At 44.5% G+C, this 14,887-nt stretch overlaps 1 protein-coding gene across 5 annotated transcripts in view; it reads left to right on the plus strand.

Moving 5' to 3' along the window:
* The window catches only part of HLCS (holocarboxylase synthetase), a 230,972-nt gene that overhangs the window by 204,041 nt on the left and 12,044 nt on the right, over positions 1–14,887 (plus strand). For all 5 annotated transcript variants that reach the window (XM_040483952.1, XM_040483950.1, XM_040483951.1 and 2 more), the window contains 2 exons: positions 11,550–11,617; positions 13,305–13,465. In XM_040483952.1, the coding sequence (XP_040339886.1) occupies positions 11,550–11,617; positions 13,305–13,465 (229 nt within the window). The remainder of the gene's footprint in view (positions 1–11,549; positions 11,618–13,304; positions 13,466–14,887) is intronic.

The raw sequence follows: 14,887 nt of genomic DNA on the forward strand, positions 1-14,887 counted from the left end.
TAAACATATGGAAACCTCACGTGTAAGAGACATGCAAATTACAACTACACTGAAACCCATCTCACCTGGCAAAAATGAAAGCATGGGACACCATACTATACTGGTGAGGCTGTGAGGGAACAGGTGTGCAATCTGTGGCTGGTTCATTAGTAATGCAGGGGAGTCTGGCAGCATCTAACAAAGCTACATGTGCATTTTCCTTATGACCTAGCATCCCTCTCCTAGGAACTTATCGTGAAGATACACTTAAACAACACAAAAATACGTGAGAACAAGGGTATTCGTTATACTGTCTTTTGGAGACAACCAACCTAAATGCCTGTTTGTAAGAGAGTGGTTGAATAAGCGATGCTACATCCACACAGTAGTGTGCCCCTCAGTTTAGAAAAGAATGAAGAAGAGCTCTGTGAACTTAGAAAGCATATTTCCTGGTTATAGTAAGTGGAAGAAAAAAAAGGGCAAAGAAGTATCTACAAAATGGTAACTTTCTAAAAGGGAATAAAGGGGGGGGGCAGAAAATATGCATGCATCAGTTTATTTGTGCAGAAGGAAACATGGGAAGAATAAACCAGAAACTAGTGACGTTAGTTGAATTGTTATTTACAGAAAGGAGTTAGGAGAGATCCAGGTAGATGAGGTGAGTCGGGAGTGGGACACTTCTCAGTATACGTCTCTATATAATTCTGATTCTTGGAACCGAGTTAAAAAAATAAGAAACAAAGATTGGAAGAGGGGGCCCATAATAGGATACATAAGTACGATTAAACCTAACCTCATTTCAGATGAATAACAACCACACTATAGTGAAAGCAACAAAGAACAAGCCCAGGGAATGTTTAAGCACAATATTTGACTATATACCCTCAGGCTAAAGACAAAAAAGAACTGTAGATAAATAGTGAAGGCTAGTTAGTAAGTTTGTTTTTCACAGTAGCATGGGTCAGCAATTCTGAAACCACTTTCTGTGTGTTACAGTATTGAGCAAATAAGTAAATATATTTGAGATAATGGGAGCCAGATTTCTCCTTATTGGAGAAGGAAGTTACAAATATAGAAAGGGGGAAAACAGAATGGACCTTGTGGTGTTGAATTGGAATTCGAGTTTTCAGTGGACTTCAATGGTTTTTAAGATGGATGGATGGATGGATGGATGGATGGATGGATGGATGGATGGATGTTTGAATGGATGGATGGGTGGATGGGTAGGTGGATGGTCAGATAGATGGATGGATGGATGAGATGGGAGGAGAGGAGGAAGGAAGGAAGGAAACACACTTTCTAGCTATTTCCTCATACCCAGATCTGTTTTATAAATGTCATTTTTTGCTAAAAGGAACCAGAGCTCCATGGAGAAAAGGCTAATTCCAGGGCTAAGACTGAGAAAGTGAGCCTGGAACCTCATCTTATGACAGAAAGTAAGGAAATGCTGAAAGATGACAGGGACGTGTCAGTAGGACACAGGAGCCAGCCTGAAGGAGCTGCCACTTGCCAAATCTGGGGTAATTTGATCATCAAAGTAAATAGTGATAGGAAAATATGTAGTCTGTTAAATAAAATATGAATCTACAAATCCATTCTGATATAAATAAATAAATAAATAAATAAATAAATAAATAAATAAGTGGGGAGACAAAAAAAACCTCTTCCTTATAATAGCATCCCATCAAGTACGTACGGAATCAGAAAATCATTATTTGGCAACCATCAAATAAATAATCTATTCAAGCAAGATTCATCCACAGATGCTGAAACCAGTAGGTTAAATCTGATAAGAAACAAGATATTTATCTCCCCACAAATACTTATTAACTAACAGTGGAAAAACAGTAACTTTACATGGAAAACCTGGCACACACCGCTTAACCAAGTGGATCAGAGTTAACTCACCAACACTGGGACAAGGCGACTCCATGTGCCTCCTGATGTGGTGCACCAAGAAGGACACAGCCTCACTAAGAACTCTGTCCCTGCCCCCAAGTGCTGGCCTGAATCTCACTGTGAGGAGATTTCAGATCATCTGAATCAAGAGACATTTTACAAAATAACTGTAATGTCTTTCTTCCACTCTTCAAAAACGTCTAGATCATGAAAGACAAAAGTGAGACCAAAGAACTGAACCCAATTGAAGGTAGCCAAGGAGACATGGTAACGAAATGCAACAAATGATCTGGATTTACCCTAAACCGGAAAGAAGGCCATGCTTTACTGCCAAGGTCATTGTTAGCACAGTGGGTAAAACTTGAATAAATTCTGTAGATGAGATCAGGAGTTGGCAGACTACGGTCCTCAGGCCAAATCCGGCTTGCTGCCAGTTTTTGTACCACTTGAGAGCTCAGAATGGTTTTTCACAGTTTTAAATGATTGGGAAAAAAAAATTAAATGAATAAAATCTATATGACATTCTGGAAAAGGCAAAATGGTAGAGGCAATAAAAAGATCAGTGATTGCCAGGGTTGGGAGGAGGAAAGGAGGGATGAATAGGTGGGGTGCAAAGGATTCTTAGGGCAGTGAAACTATTCTATATGGTACTGTAATGGTGGATAGAGGGCATTACACATTTGTCCAAACCTATAAAACTGTACAGTACAGAGAGGGAGCTTAATATTAAACTGTGGCCTTTAGGGACACCTAGGTGGCTCAGTCAGTCAGCGTTTGACTCTTGATTTTGGCTCAGGTCATGATCTCCACTGAGTGTGGAGCCTGCTTAAGATTCTCTCTCTCTCTCCCTCTACCCATCCCCTGCCCATGCATGTGCTCTCTCACTCTCTTTCTCTGTCTCTCTCAAAAAATACTTAAAACTGTGGCCTTTAGTTAATAATAATGTATCGGTGTTGGTACATCTGTTTTAACGACCATACTACACTAAGACAAGGTGGTAGTAATAAGGAAGCAAGTGCAGGGAGTGAAGGTGCCTAAGGGAATTCTGTACATTCTGCCTAGTTTTCTGTAAACCCATAGCTGCTCAAAAAATAAAGTCTACGATTTTGTTTTAAATACTGTATTGTGATGCATGAGCAGTATATGAAAGTTAAATTTCTGTGTCTATAAAGTTGTGTTGAAATAAGGAAGCCACACTTAACTTATTTACAGGTTGTCTACACCTGCTTTTTGTGCCTGGGTAGCAGAGTTGAACAGTTGCAACAGAAACCCAGTGGCTCCCAAAGACTAAAATATTTACTATCTGGCTTTTCACAGAAGGAGTTTGCTGACCCCCAGATTAGATAATAGTATTGTATCAGAATATTAAATTCCCAAGTTTGATCATTGTACTCTGATTACATAAAATCCTTGATTTTTAGGAAAGATACACTGACATATAGAGAAATAAAGAGATGTCATGACTGCAACTTGCACGTAATTCAGGGAAAAAATTATGGACGGAAAGACAGACAGATGGAACAGGCTCTGTGCTTAAAAAGCTAACATTTAGGGGCGCCTGGGTGGCGCAGTCGGTTGAGCGTCCGACTTCAGCCAGGTCACGATCTCGCGGTCCTTGAGTTCGAGCCCTGCGTCAGGCTCTGGGCTGATGGCTCAGAGCCTGGAGCCTGTTTCTGATTCTGTGTCTCCCTCTCTCTCTGCCCCTCCCCCGTTCATGCTCTGTCTCTCTCTGTCCCAAAAATAAATAAAAACGTAGAAAAAATAAAATAAAATAAAAAGCTAACATTTAGGAAATCTGGGTGGTGGGTGAAAGTCCTGTAGGAGTTCCTCCTACTGTCCTGCAGCTTTTCTGCTAGTCTGATATTATTTCAAAGAGAAAGGTTTAAAACAAAAGCAAAATAGCATGAGCCTTAGAACCAGCCAGAACTTGATTTGAGTTCCTGCCTGACCTGCTGGCTCTGTGGCCCTACAGAAATGGTTTCACTTTTCCAACACCGTATCTTTGTCTGACTTGTGAAGCTTAGATGAGATACTGTGTGTGAAGTGCCACTCATAGCATAAAAATTCGGCATCAGTTCTGGACAAGTTGAAAGTCTACCCAGTGCCTGCAGGGAAACGGGTCCCAGATGTCTGCTCACCATGTGGTCAAGATGCGTCAGCGCCTGTCTTCTGAAACAGCAGCCACGTCCTGCAGCAGAAGGCCCTCTCTTGGGGTAGATGACTCATGGTAATGGCTGTGGACGCGCTCCCTGAGGAGCCCCCCACCTTCAGCCACAGATGATGGACTCTGATTGGCTTGAGCCATGGGTTGAGAGCCTATAATCTGGTGACCTGTAGCGGAGGGGCTTAGCACGTGGTCTGAGTGCCCGTGTGTGGTTGTACAGCAAAGGCTCACGTCCAGAAGGTGAGGAGCTAGGATCAGGACCACCGTTGAGGCTGGTCATAGAGGTCGCAGTGGGTGCCATGATGATCTCCATCTACACAAGCCTGGTTGTCCATCTGCAAATTCTGTAACTGCACTGGTCTAAAGTGGAAGGAGGTGATGCCCAGACATCCATTATTTGTGTTACAGTGTCACGGGTGAGAAACCGTGATTTGTGTTCATCTTGATTGAATAATACGGGCCAACAGCAATAAATCTTGGTCTAACTAGACAGGTGCCTCGTTCTGAAAGCTGAATCCACAGGACCCCTTCCCTGTGAACAATGAAGTGATTTAGCAGTAGCGTAGATGCTATTATGATGTTGGAGATGGGGAAGATTAGCCAGAAACCTATGAGTGGTGGTTATGTTAGGAGATACAGAAATTAAACAGCATTTCCAGGAGAGGGTCTGACCCACAGCATCCTTCAACAGAGGTACAGGTGGGGCTTCTGCTTCTGGGGAGTGCTGGAGGGGGGTTGCGATGTGGTATTCTTGAACAGTCCAAATTCCCACTTCACCTATAATTAAAATACTCATCCAGTTATACACTGAAAGAGAGAAAAGGGTATATAATGTAAAGTTTACTTACAGTATTCTAGGGGTTGACTGAGAACAGGTTGTTATAGCTTTAAATGTCAAAGCCAGAAAGTAATGAAAATATGTTAATAAAACTGTTGTGTGCCTGTGTGCATGAGTGGCTGAAATTATTCACGAGTAATAATAACCTGAAGAAAGTGCTGCCTTTAAAAAGTCAACCAAATAGTTAGTTCACCCAACTGTTTATAGCTTTGCTAAGTGGGTTCAGAGACCCAAGATCTAAAAAGAATATTTTGCAACCCCAGTTACTGGTGTTAATCTAAATGCTTTGTAGCCCTATGTTTAGATGATAGTGCTTTGTAGATAGAAGCGGGAGAGGGGGTGAGAGGTACAGAGGAGAGGCATTATCTAGAATTTTTGAGGAGTGCTAAAACACACATTTGGGGAGTCTGGGTGGCTCAGTCGGTTGTGCACTGAGAATCTGCTTGGGATTCTCTCCCCTCGCCCCTGCCCCTTCCTCTCTCTGTCAAAATAAATAAATAAACTTTAAACACACGCGCGCACACACACACACACACACACTCACTCACTCCACTGATCCTCCCTCTCCCTGACCACCCTCTTTATCCCCAAGAGGGGGTCATGGGACAGTAGGAAGCTGTAGGATCCATGCAACAAAGAGGAAGTGCTCTATTTAAATACCCACCCAGTGTCAAACCACCATGTGTGTTCTGTCTCCTTCCTACCCTAACCAGATTTCCTGGGTGACTGGAGAGATTTAGAGAGACAAAGCCCCTCACCTGATGGTTAGTTCTGTCAACACTGGGATTTAAATTTGAATCTTGATCTGATTCCCTTGGTCTGACTCTGCTGCACTGTGGTGTTTTCAGAGTTTCCTCAGGAACCTTGCCTTTCCTGTCCTGCCAGGAGCAGTAGCCACCCCACGCCCCAGTTCCTGGATGGCACTGTGCATCTTTGGGACTGTCAATCTCAGCTTTGCACCCACATGCCTAGCCACTTGTTCAGAAGTCACCAGGGTGTCCCCAGGCATCACAGAGCCCTCTGGACCGACCCCTTACTCCATGTGTTGTTGTTAAAAAAAAATAGTTAAGCAGTTTTTCTAAAAAAAAAAAAAAAGCGGGCACCTGGGTGGCTTAGTAGGTTAAGCGTCTGACTTCAGCTCAGGTCATGATCTTGCAGTTTGTGAATTTGAGCCCTGTGTCGGGCTCTGTGCTGACAGCTCAGAGCCTGGAGCTTGCTTCAGATTCTGTGTCTCCCTCTCTCTCTGCCCCTCCCCAGCTTGTGCTCTGTCTGCCCCTCTCTCTCCAAAATAAATAAAAACATTTAAAAATTTTTTTTAAAAATGCGTGTTCTTACATTGAAGACAACTTTAAAAAAATTAAGAAAATTGACTCCTAGAGTCAGACTTTTTCAAAATGAAAATATCTTGATATTTTAGCTTTTTAACTTAAAAAAAAGTCTTCCTGAACTAATGGTTGATGTTTGCAATGTAATACATTAAAAAAAATTTTTTTTTTAGGTTTCTGAAGTGAAGTTTAGCGCCGTTTCCTTTGAACTATGCAGACGTCCGCAGGGTTGTGCGTAGTGGGAGTATCTCTTCCAGTAAAGCTTTTAAAAATCAGAAACGGTGACTGAATGAATGTCTGGCTTCCTGGGTCCTCCTCCCCCTGCCTCATCCCTACCCCATTAATTGGGTTATTTTTTACGTATAGAAAACGGGAGGGGGACTATCTGAGAATGCGTGTTTCCGAAAGCCAAGTAAAGGGAGGGGTCAGAACTGAGAATACCAGGGGGAAGACATCAAAGAAAAGACACAGCATGTGCACCAGGAGCAAGAGTTGATGAAGGCCCCCCATGCTCCGAAGATGCCGGTGGCCACACGCATGCCACCTCCCGAGCCCAGCGGCAATCTGTGCAGGGACAGGAGGCAGACTCAGCCTGCCCGTTGCACGGGGCACATGCTTCCCAGGGAAGGACGGCAAGGGACCGGCACAGCCGTACGTGCAGCGTTCGAGTTATGGGGGATCCTTACAGGAAGCCTGCTACCGCTCAGTCGGTTGGCAGTCTACCGTCTCTGGAAAGGAAGAGAGTGCTCCCCAGCTAGTGAGCTGGCAGATGCATGCTTCACCTAAGGAAGCAAAGTTGAGTTTCAATAAATCTTCTTTTAAATAGCATTTTTTTCCTGATTGTACAATGAATGCACTCCCAGTGCAGAAACACTGGAAAATTCAGAGAAGTATAAAGAAGGAATTCAAAACCACGTGAAATCTTACCACCCAGAGACCACATGAGACAGCATGGAGGAGTTAACATCACCACGTATTGGTTCCACCTCCACCTTCTGGAGGTAACAGCCACTGTTGATGTGTGTCCTGTATTTTTCTCTAAATGCACACAGGAATGGACAGCTTACATAGAAGGGGATCACACGTGCTGTTTTCACGCATTCCCTTTTTTATTGTCTGTAAGATTAAAATATCAGTAAGATATCAATCAAATAAGGTATCAATAAGATGTCCATAACTATACATCCACAACATCCTTTTAATAGTTCCACAGTCAGGAATTTCTCCAATCATCAGAAAACCTATTTTGTAAAATAGATCTATGTGTATTTGTTTAAAAGGGGGGAAAGTCTAGGAGACTATGCACTTTTAATGAGAAGAGGGACTTATTTTCTGCTCTGCACTTTTCTGTATTTTTTTTAAAATGAATACACTCCTCAGAATAACCAGAGCTAATATTGTGGTATATTTCTTAACAATTTCAAAAAGGGTATTTTAAAACCTCTTTTAGAATAATGCTGTATATAGGGTTTTGCGTCATAATTTAATCACCTGAAGGAGTCCAGTGGACATTTGCGTGTATCACAGGTGGCTACATGATAGGTTTTCATGTGAGGATGCTATGATTTTTTTCATTCCTTTATTCATAGACTGTTCACATTGTTTCTGATTTTCACATTGTAAAGCTGTGATGAATAGTTGTGCCCCTGAATTATTTTGTTTCTCTCTCTGAATACTCCTTAGGATTTACACCTAGAAGGACAGTCACCAGGTCAGAAAGCATAAAGTTTTTAAGGCTGATTGCTTATGAACAGACTGGTTTCAAGAATTTCTACTTCTTAATACTATCAAATAAGCTTTTGCTCATAATAAAACGGGTGCTGCAGATAACTCTGTCTTATTTAATTTTAAAGCAGATCTTTTAGTTCTTTTCTTGGAAATATTGATGAGGAATTAATTACAAATATTATATCTAAACAAAAAAGCCATGCTTTTTTTGCCAGAATTTTTCAGCATAATTTTTTTAATGTTTATTCTTGAGAGAGAGAGAGAGACAGAGCATGAGCGGGGGAGGGGCAGAGAGAGAGGGAAACACAGAATCCAAAGCAGGCTCCAGGCTCTGAGCTGTCAGCGCAGAGCCTGACGTGGGGCTTGAACCCACAAGCAGTGAGATCATGACCTGAGTATAAGTCAGATGCTTAACCAATTGAGCCACCCAAGTGCGCCAAATTTCAGCATAATTTTTAAAGGTAACCAGTCATCTTAAAGGAAAGTTTTAAAATAAAAAATCATCCTATAATGCCTAATAAGTAATAAAGCCTGAATAAATCTCACTCCGTTTTCTATGAATTTTACATAGTTGGAATAAAAGTATATGTAGGTTTTTGTATACTGCTTTTTCAAGTTTTTATTTATTTTGAGAGAGAGAGCAAGTGTGTAAGCATGTGCTCAAGCTGGGGAGTGGCAGAGAGAGAGGGAGAAGAGAATCACAAGAAAGCTCTGTGTTGTGAGCACAAAGTCCGACATGGGGCTCAGCCTCACAAACCATGGGATCATGACCTGAGCCGAAATCAAGAGTCAGAGGCTTAACTCACTGAGCCACCCAGGCGCCCCTGTATACTGCTTTTTTATTTAGCGGCGTGTTGTAAGCATTTCTTTCATGTTGCCACATACTCTTCATAACCACCCTATTTAATGGGAGTTATTCCATTGACTTCATGTACCACAGTGTACTCAACATTTCCCTATTGAACACATGGGCTATTCCCACAGTTGTATAGCTCTTGGTGAATGTGGACTGACTGTTTCCTTAGGTTTGAATCCCCAAAATGGATTGAATGGGTCTGAATTTAATTTAATTTTTATTCCTTAAGGATTTTCACACAGGTTCATACCGGCCTGTCCTCTAGATCAGTCTTAATTATTGAAGCTTTATTCCAACGGTGAAATTCGGGACGTTCCCGTTGGCCGAGCACCCACGAGGTGCTGTGATGTCCTTAGGAACCGAAGTGGTCACGTTTGCAAAGTGGCCTTTTGAGGTCTGGATGTTGGAGACTCCAGAGAAGAGTAGAAAAACAAAGCGCTTTTCCGGCATGCCCCGTCAGTACCGAAGTGAGTGCATTCAGCTACCACTCACAGAAACCTTTTATTCCACAGCCTTCGCAAACAAGGACAGAAAATATACAGCAGCAGGGGCATAATCATTATGTAACCTCATCCTTTTTTTTTTTTTTTCTTTCTTTCTTTTTCTGTTTCCTTTTGTGAGAACATCTTCAACTCAGGATGGAAATGCATTTATGGTGCCTCCTTTCTGCTAAAGCAAACCCTAGCGGCTTCATTTTCTGAAATGCAAAATTCGTGAAGTTCATAAATGCTTCTTTGTTGACCGTAAGCCGTGTGGTTTGGCCCCCAGAGTTATCTCAGATAGCACAAATAAATCTGGCGGCCCCTGGTTGTCTCAGACCGCGTATTACCTCCTTCCCTTGTTGTCTCCCTCTTGCAGAATTTCCTCCTGGCCTTCAGCTGCACAAACTCCGTCTTCTCATCAATATGCCCTGTTAACTGCTGCCAAACCTCCAGCAGTTGAGTGCATATGTTCCCTTAATCATTTCTCTTTGTTCTAGAAGTCTGTGTTTGGTTTCTAAACCTCCCCCACCCCCTCGCCTAATTCCACCATCACCAGCCCTGGCTATCGACAGGACCGTGTTCTGTCTACATGTTTATTTAAAGAACATCCTAGATTGCCTGCCATTGAGAGAGCTTTTGCAGTCTGCTCACAGCGTGCTAAATCATCCCCCCCGCCTACTCCCCTAGAAAAGGTTGTTAGCTGCCCCCCCACCGCCACCAGAACCTGTGGCCTTTGGAGCCTCGGTGAGGGGTTGCCGGAACTTTCTGGAAAGCGTGAAGTCCTGAGAAGACAGTGTTACCTCCCTGCATGGACAGAGATCCCTTCTCTGTTTTCCGCTGGTCCGACCCAAGAAAAGGACGCTTTATTCTTGGAGCCCAACATTGCATAGGAACAGTTGGTCTCAATGGGTTATTCATGGTGTCCAAGAGAAATACTTCTGGAGCTGTGTTTCATGTAAGATGGAAGGTGGGCTTGGCACGTCGACACAGGCAGCCTGCTCTCTGGGAGTGCCCTGTGCCTGTCAGACCAGCCGGCCCCCACCCGGTGTGGCCAGGCTCTTCTTAGCAAGGAAAAGGGGTTTTCCGGGCCCCTTGCTACTGGGGTCCGCGCGCATCAATGCCAAAGTCTGCCGGCCATGGTGCACAGAGAGACACTGTGCCGTTTCTCTACGCTTTTAAGTGTGTTTCTTCTCTTACCATCTGTGGAGGCCCACCCCCTTCCCTGAGCCCTGATCGTGGTCTTTCTTCAGGGCCCTTTCTCCTCAGCAACTGGGGAGCAGGGTGCTATGGAACCTTGGAAACTATTATTGGAAACTTCATACAAATACCGTCTCTCCATCATCCCTCCTCTCACCTCTTCCCTCTCCCGAAAGTACTTCACAGAGCCAGCAGCTGCACCCGCAGTGGGCAAACCTGATTTTTGCTTGGTTTAATAAATTCTACCACGAGCCTTGCCCACTCGGTACCTGGTCAGCAACTCCTGGGAATGCAGAGGAAAGTCTTCCTCACGCAGAGTTAAAATATGTAGAAAGTGGCTGGGAGGAAATTCTCAGTGTGAGGGATTTTTTTTTTTTTCCTCCTTTCCTTTTCTGGGGGAAAAAAAGGTTAATATTGACTCATTTGGTGGAGATATAAGGCACTTTTCTACCTATCCCCAAAGGGAAGTTTGTATTCTTTTAAATGAAACCATTTTAAAAGCAGAACTCAAGCCTAAAATGATCCAAGGTTCTCCGGAGTTCTCAGAAGGTGTAGATTTATTTACTATAGTTAAAACATAATTAGTTCTCAGGGGATAGTGTATCTTTTAAACGGCTTTATTGCCACCATATTGGTTTTCTGAATAATCAGAAACTTCTGTTATGGTTATGTTCTAGTGTTCGGACAGAAACGCACCGTAAGTAGAAACAAATGTCAGGAACTGCTAGTTGTCACCCAAAGAAGGGACACCACATCAGAGTGGGGAAGAAAGAACTTGGTAGGATATTCCGAAGAAATAGAATCAAGCAATGCCTTAAATAAACTAAGAGCTCAGGCAGGTACACAGCCTTTCCCCACCCCAATCTTGTTTGATTAAATGGTGTTTTCTTGGGCTCTTCTTCCTTGCTCCCACTGCAGAGGCTGGGAAGGGGGTCACTATCCCTCGAGACCTGGAAAATGGCCCTTTCTTTCCCCCACATGCTCGCAAATGAGTGCCAACAGGGTCCCTCCTTGTGTGTGAGCTGTGGGCCGCCCTATCATGTCCCCGTTCTGGCTGACCAGTCTTTCCCACCGTTTGCAGGTTGATGTTTGAGATCCCGCAGGAAATGGGGTTAATAGCCATCGCAGTCCGCCAAACACAGGGCAAAGGTCAGTCATCTTTTGTTATCGTTTCTGCTGTTTTGTTTTCTAAAATCTGTGACTCCTGTGTCCAGATTGCCAATGGATCGTGTGTGCTGATTGTGGAGGAGACGCACATTAGAAGTGCTTGTGTTCACACCCCCTAAAATGGAGGAAGAGGGCGGGAAATTGATCAGAAGATTGAGCCTTTTAGTACAATTAAAAGCATTGTCTCAAACTGAGATGGTTATTAATCACTGGATGTTCTACTGGGAATTTTTTTGTTTGTTTGTTTATTTATTTTTGAGGGAGTGTGAGCAGGGGTGGGGCAGAGAGAGAGGGAAACACAGAATCCAAAGCAGGCTCCAGGCTCTGAGCTGTCAGCACAGAGCCCGACAGAGGGCTGGAACTCACAGACTGCCAGATCATGACCCGAGTGGAAGTCAGACGCTTGACCAACTGAGCCACCCAGGCGCCCCTGGGGATGGTTTTAACATTCAGTCATCTACATCTTGTAAATTCCTCTTTCTGACACATTCTAGGCATTGCAGTATGTGAATCATGACTGTGTTATAGAGACATTTATTTGCCTGAAGGTTCTCTGCGAGGTGCCTTCTGTGTCCCTATTGAGTGTCACACAGGGGAGGCCTTCCGTCTGCCAGCCCCCACCCCGGCTGCCCTGGAAATTCCATGCAGCGGGCGCTTGATCAGTGGTCAATGCCCGTTCACAGAGTGATCACAGAGAAGCCAAGGGCTGCTCAGAGCTTCCGCCACCTGCTGACCCTCGGAAACCAGAGCCCGCATCCTCCCAGAATCCACTTGGGGTCCAACCACAAGCAGATTCCATGCTCGGTGGTCATGCAGGAGGCACTTGGCCCTCGCCCCTGCTCCAGACAGCGCCAGGCCAACCCAAACGTGCTTGTAACTCTCAAGAGAGGCTCCTTACGCCTTCCTCAGAAGGAGCAATGAAATAAATCCACTGTTTCCCACTTCTTTCCTTTGAATATGTCTTTTGAACATAACTCAAAGAGAAAATTCATTTTATCCAAAGCCGGGGGGCTCAATATGGTGGTTTAAATAAAGGACATAGAAGGACTTTGATTATACCTCTCATTTTGATCACTTTATTTTCTTGGCTTCTGTTTTAGGAAAAAATAGTTCAGAGAGTTAATGCTAGGGCCTACTTTTTAAATTCAACTTCCTTTTCCCCCCCTTATAACAGTGAGATATAATTCACATGCCATACAGTTCCCTCATTTAAAGTGTACAATTTTGGGTTTTTTTAAATATGTTCACAGGTGGTGAGACTATCACCACAATATAGGTCCCTTCTAAAATGTGGCTCCCAGGACTTCTCCTGGACAGGACAGACGTGGCTCATTTTCCCCACTGTTTCTGTTTTTGCCTGCATGACCGTATGGAGAAAATTAAGCTGACAGTCATGTTCAGACACTGTAAGACTTTGAATCATCAAAGCCTAAATGATATGCTCACTGAGGCTGATCATTCTGCTACTTATCAGAAACTTGTTCAGCAACACAGCATCAGATTTTAAAAAAGCTTCTCTGTTCTTGAATTAACCCTAGAATCTCCAAGCATCGTAATCAGTCTGGGTTGATTGCGCACGTGGCTGCTCGGCCCATTTTCTGCCGCTGTGTGCATCTGACTCTGTTTGCATGGCAACGTGGCCACTTTCCTGATGGGGCCTGTGTTCCAGGGCGGGGATCGAATGCTTGGCTGAGCCCCATGGGATGCGCCGTGTCCACCCTGCTCGTCTCCATCCCGCTGAGGTCCCAGCTGGGACAGAGGATCCCATTTGTCCAGCATCTGATGTCCCTGGCCGTTGTGGAGGCGGTAAGGTCCATTCCTGAGTACCAGGTACGTGCAGCTCCTCTGTCTAACATCCCCGCCCTGCGCGTACATCCCAGCTGATAAAGTCGGTATATGGAGGATGTGTCCGGACGATAGCTGCATATAGAGTTGCAGCCTGCTCTTTGCAAAGCTGGGCAACAGAGTGTTCTTGGAGCTTTGAGAGTTTGGAAAGCACCAGCAGCTTTTACAGCAGCGTGAGGCTCGCCAGATGTGTTTCTTTCCCAGAGTTTCCTTTCTGTGCTGTTGTCCAATTTATCAAGTATCTTAGGGCAAACCTCTTTTTATTTATTTTTTCCTTTAATTGAAGCCCATTGGACGGGATGGGCCACTTGTGTTTTCTGGTGAAAAGCCTTATTTTATAGACCTAAACAACCTTCTCATTTCCCACCTTCATTTTGCACAGTCACTGTTGGGCAGAGCAATCCTTTGTCTGTGGCCGCCCAGGTTTAACGTGCAGGTTCATTTTGGGGTGTTGCTCCCAGCTCTATGGCAGGGGTGCCTGCTTCGTCATTACCATTGGATACTTTAGTGTCACTTATTAAGGAGACAAGAGACCAGTGCACACAGTCACTGTATATCCTCTTCCTCAGTTTTCCTGGAAGAATTTCACATGAGTGTAAAAAGGGAGTTCCCGGGGCACCTGGGTGGCTCAGTCCATTAAACAGCCCACTTCGTCTCAGGTCATGATCTCACGGTTCTTGAATCAAGCCCCGCGTCAGGCTCTGTGCTGACAGCTCGGAGCCTGGAGCCTGCTTCGGATTCTGTGTCTCCTTCTCTCTCTGCCATTTCCCTGCTCGTGTCTGTCTGTCTGTCTGTCTCTCTAAAATAAACTTAAAAAAAATTTTTTTTCAAGGGCGTTCATCCCCAGGCTCCCTCCCACCTACAGCTCTTATGTCAGGCTAAAAACAATTATTGTAGAGGCTAAGATCATGACTTTCAGTGGGGCCTGTCCTCATGTTCAACAGGGAAGCCATCATCGCCAGCGCCCCTTAACCCCCTCTAATGTGATCACTGTGTGTAGGGCTGGGGTATGTGTTTCCCAGGCATGCACACTGAAGTCCCAGGCATGCACACTGAAGTCCCAGGCATGCACACTGAAGTACCAGGCATGCACACTGAAATACGACATTTATTACCAGGTATTCAGCACACTTGCTGTCTGTATCTGAAGGGCTTGGGCTTAAGCTACAGATTTTCCACACCAGCGTTTCTCGCCGTCGGCACTGTTGACATTTGGGCCCCACATCTCAGGTGGGAGGCCTTCCTCTGCAGGAGGTGGGACGGCATCTCTGGCTGCTCCCACTAGGTGCCAGCAGGATTCCCCGCAACCTTCACAGGTTCAGCCTGCAGCCTCCTGAGCCAGACGTCTCCCCTCGTAGAAGGCAGTTGAGGAGATAAAGTTCTGTTGGGAGGTCATGGGTGGGGGGG

This window comes from Herpailurus yagouaroundi, unplaced genomic scaffold (assembly GCF_014898765.1).
Source record: "Herpailurus yagouaroundi ecotype Mexico unplaced genomic scaffold, PumYag 162, whole genome shotgun sequence".
Lineage (NCBI taxonomy): Eukaryota > Metazoa > Chordata > Mammalia > Carnivora > Felidae > Herpailurus > Herpailurus yagouaroundi.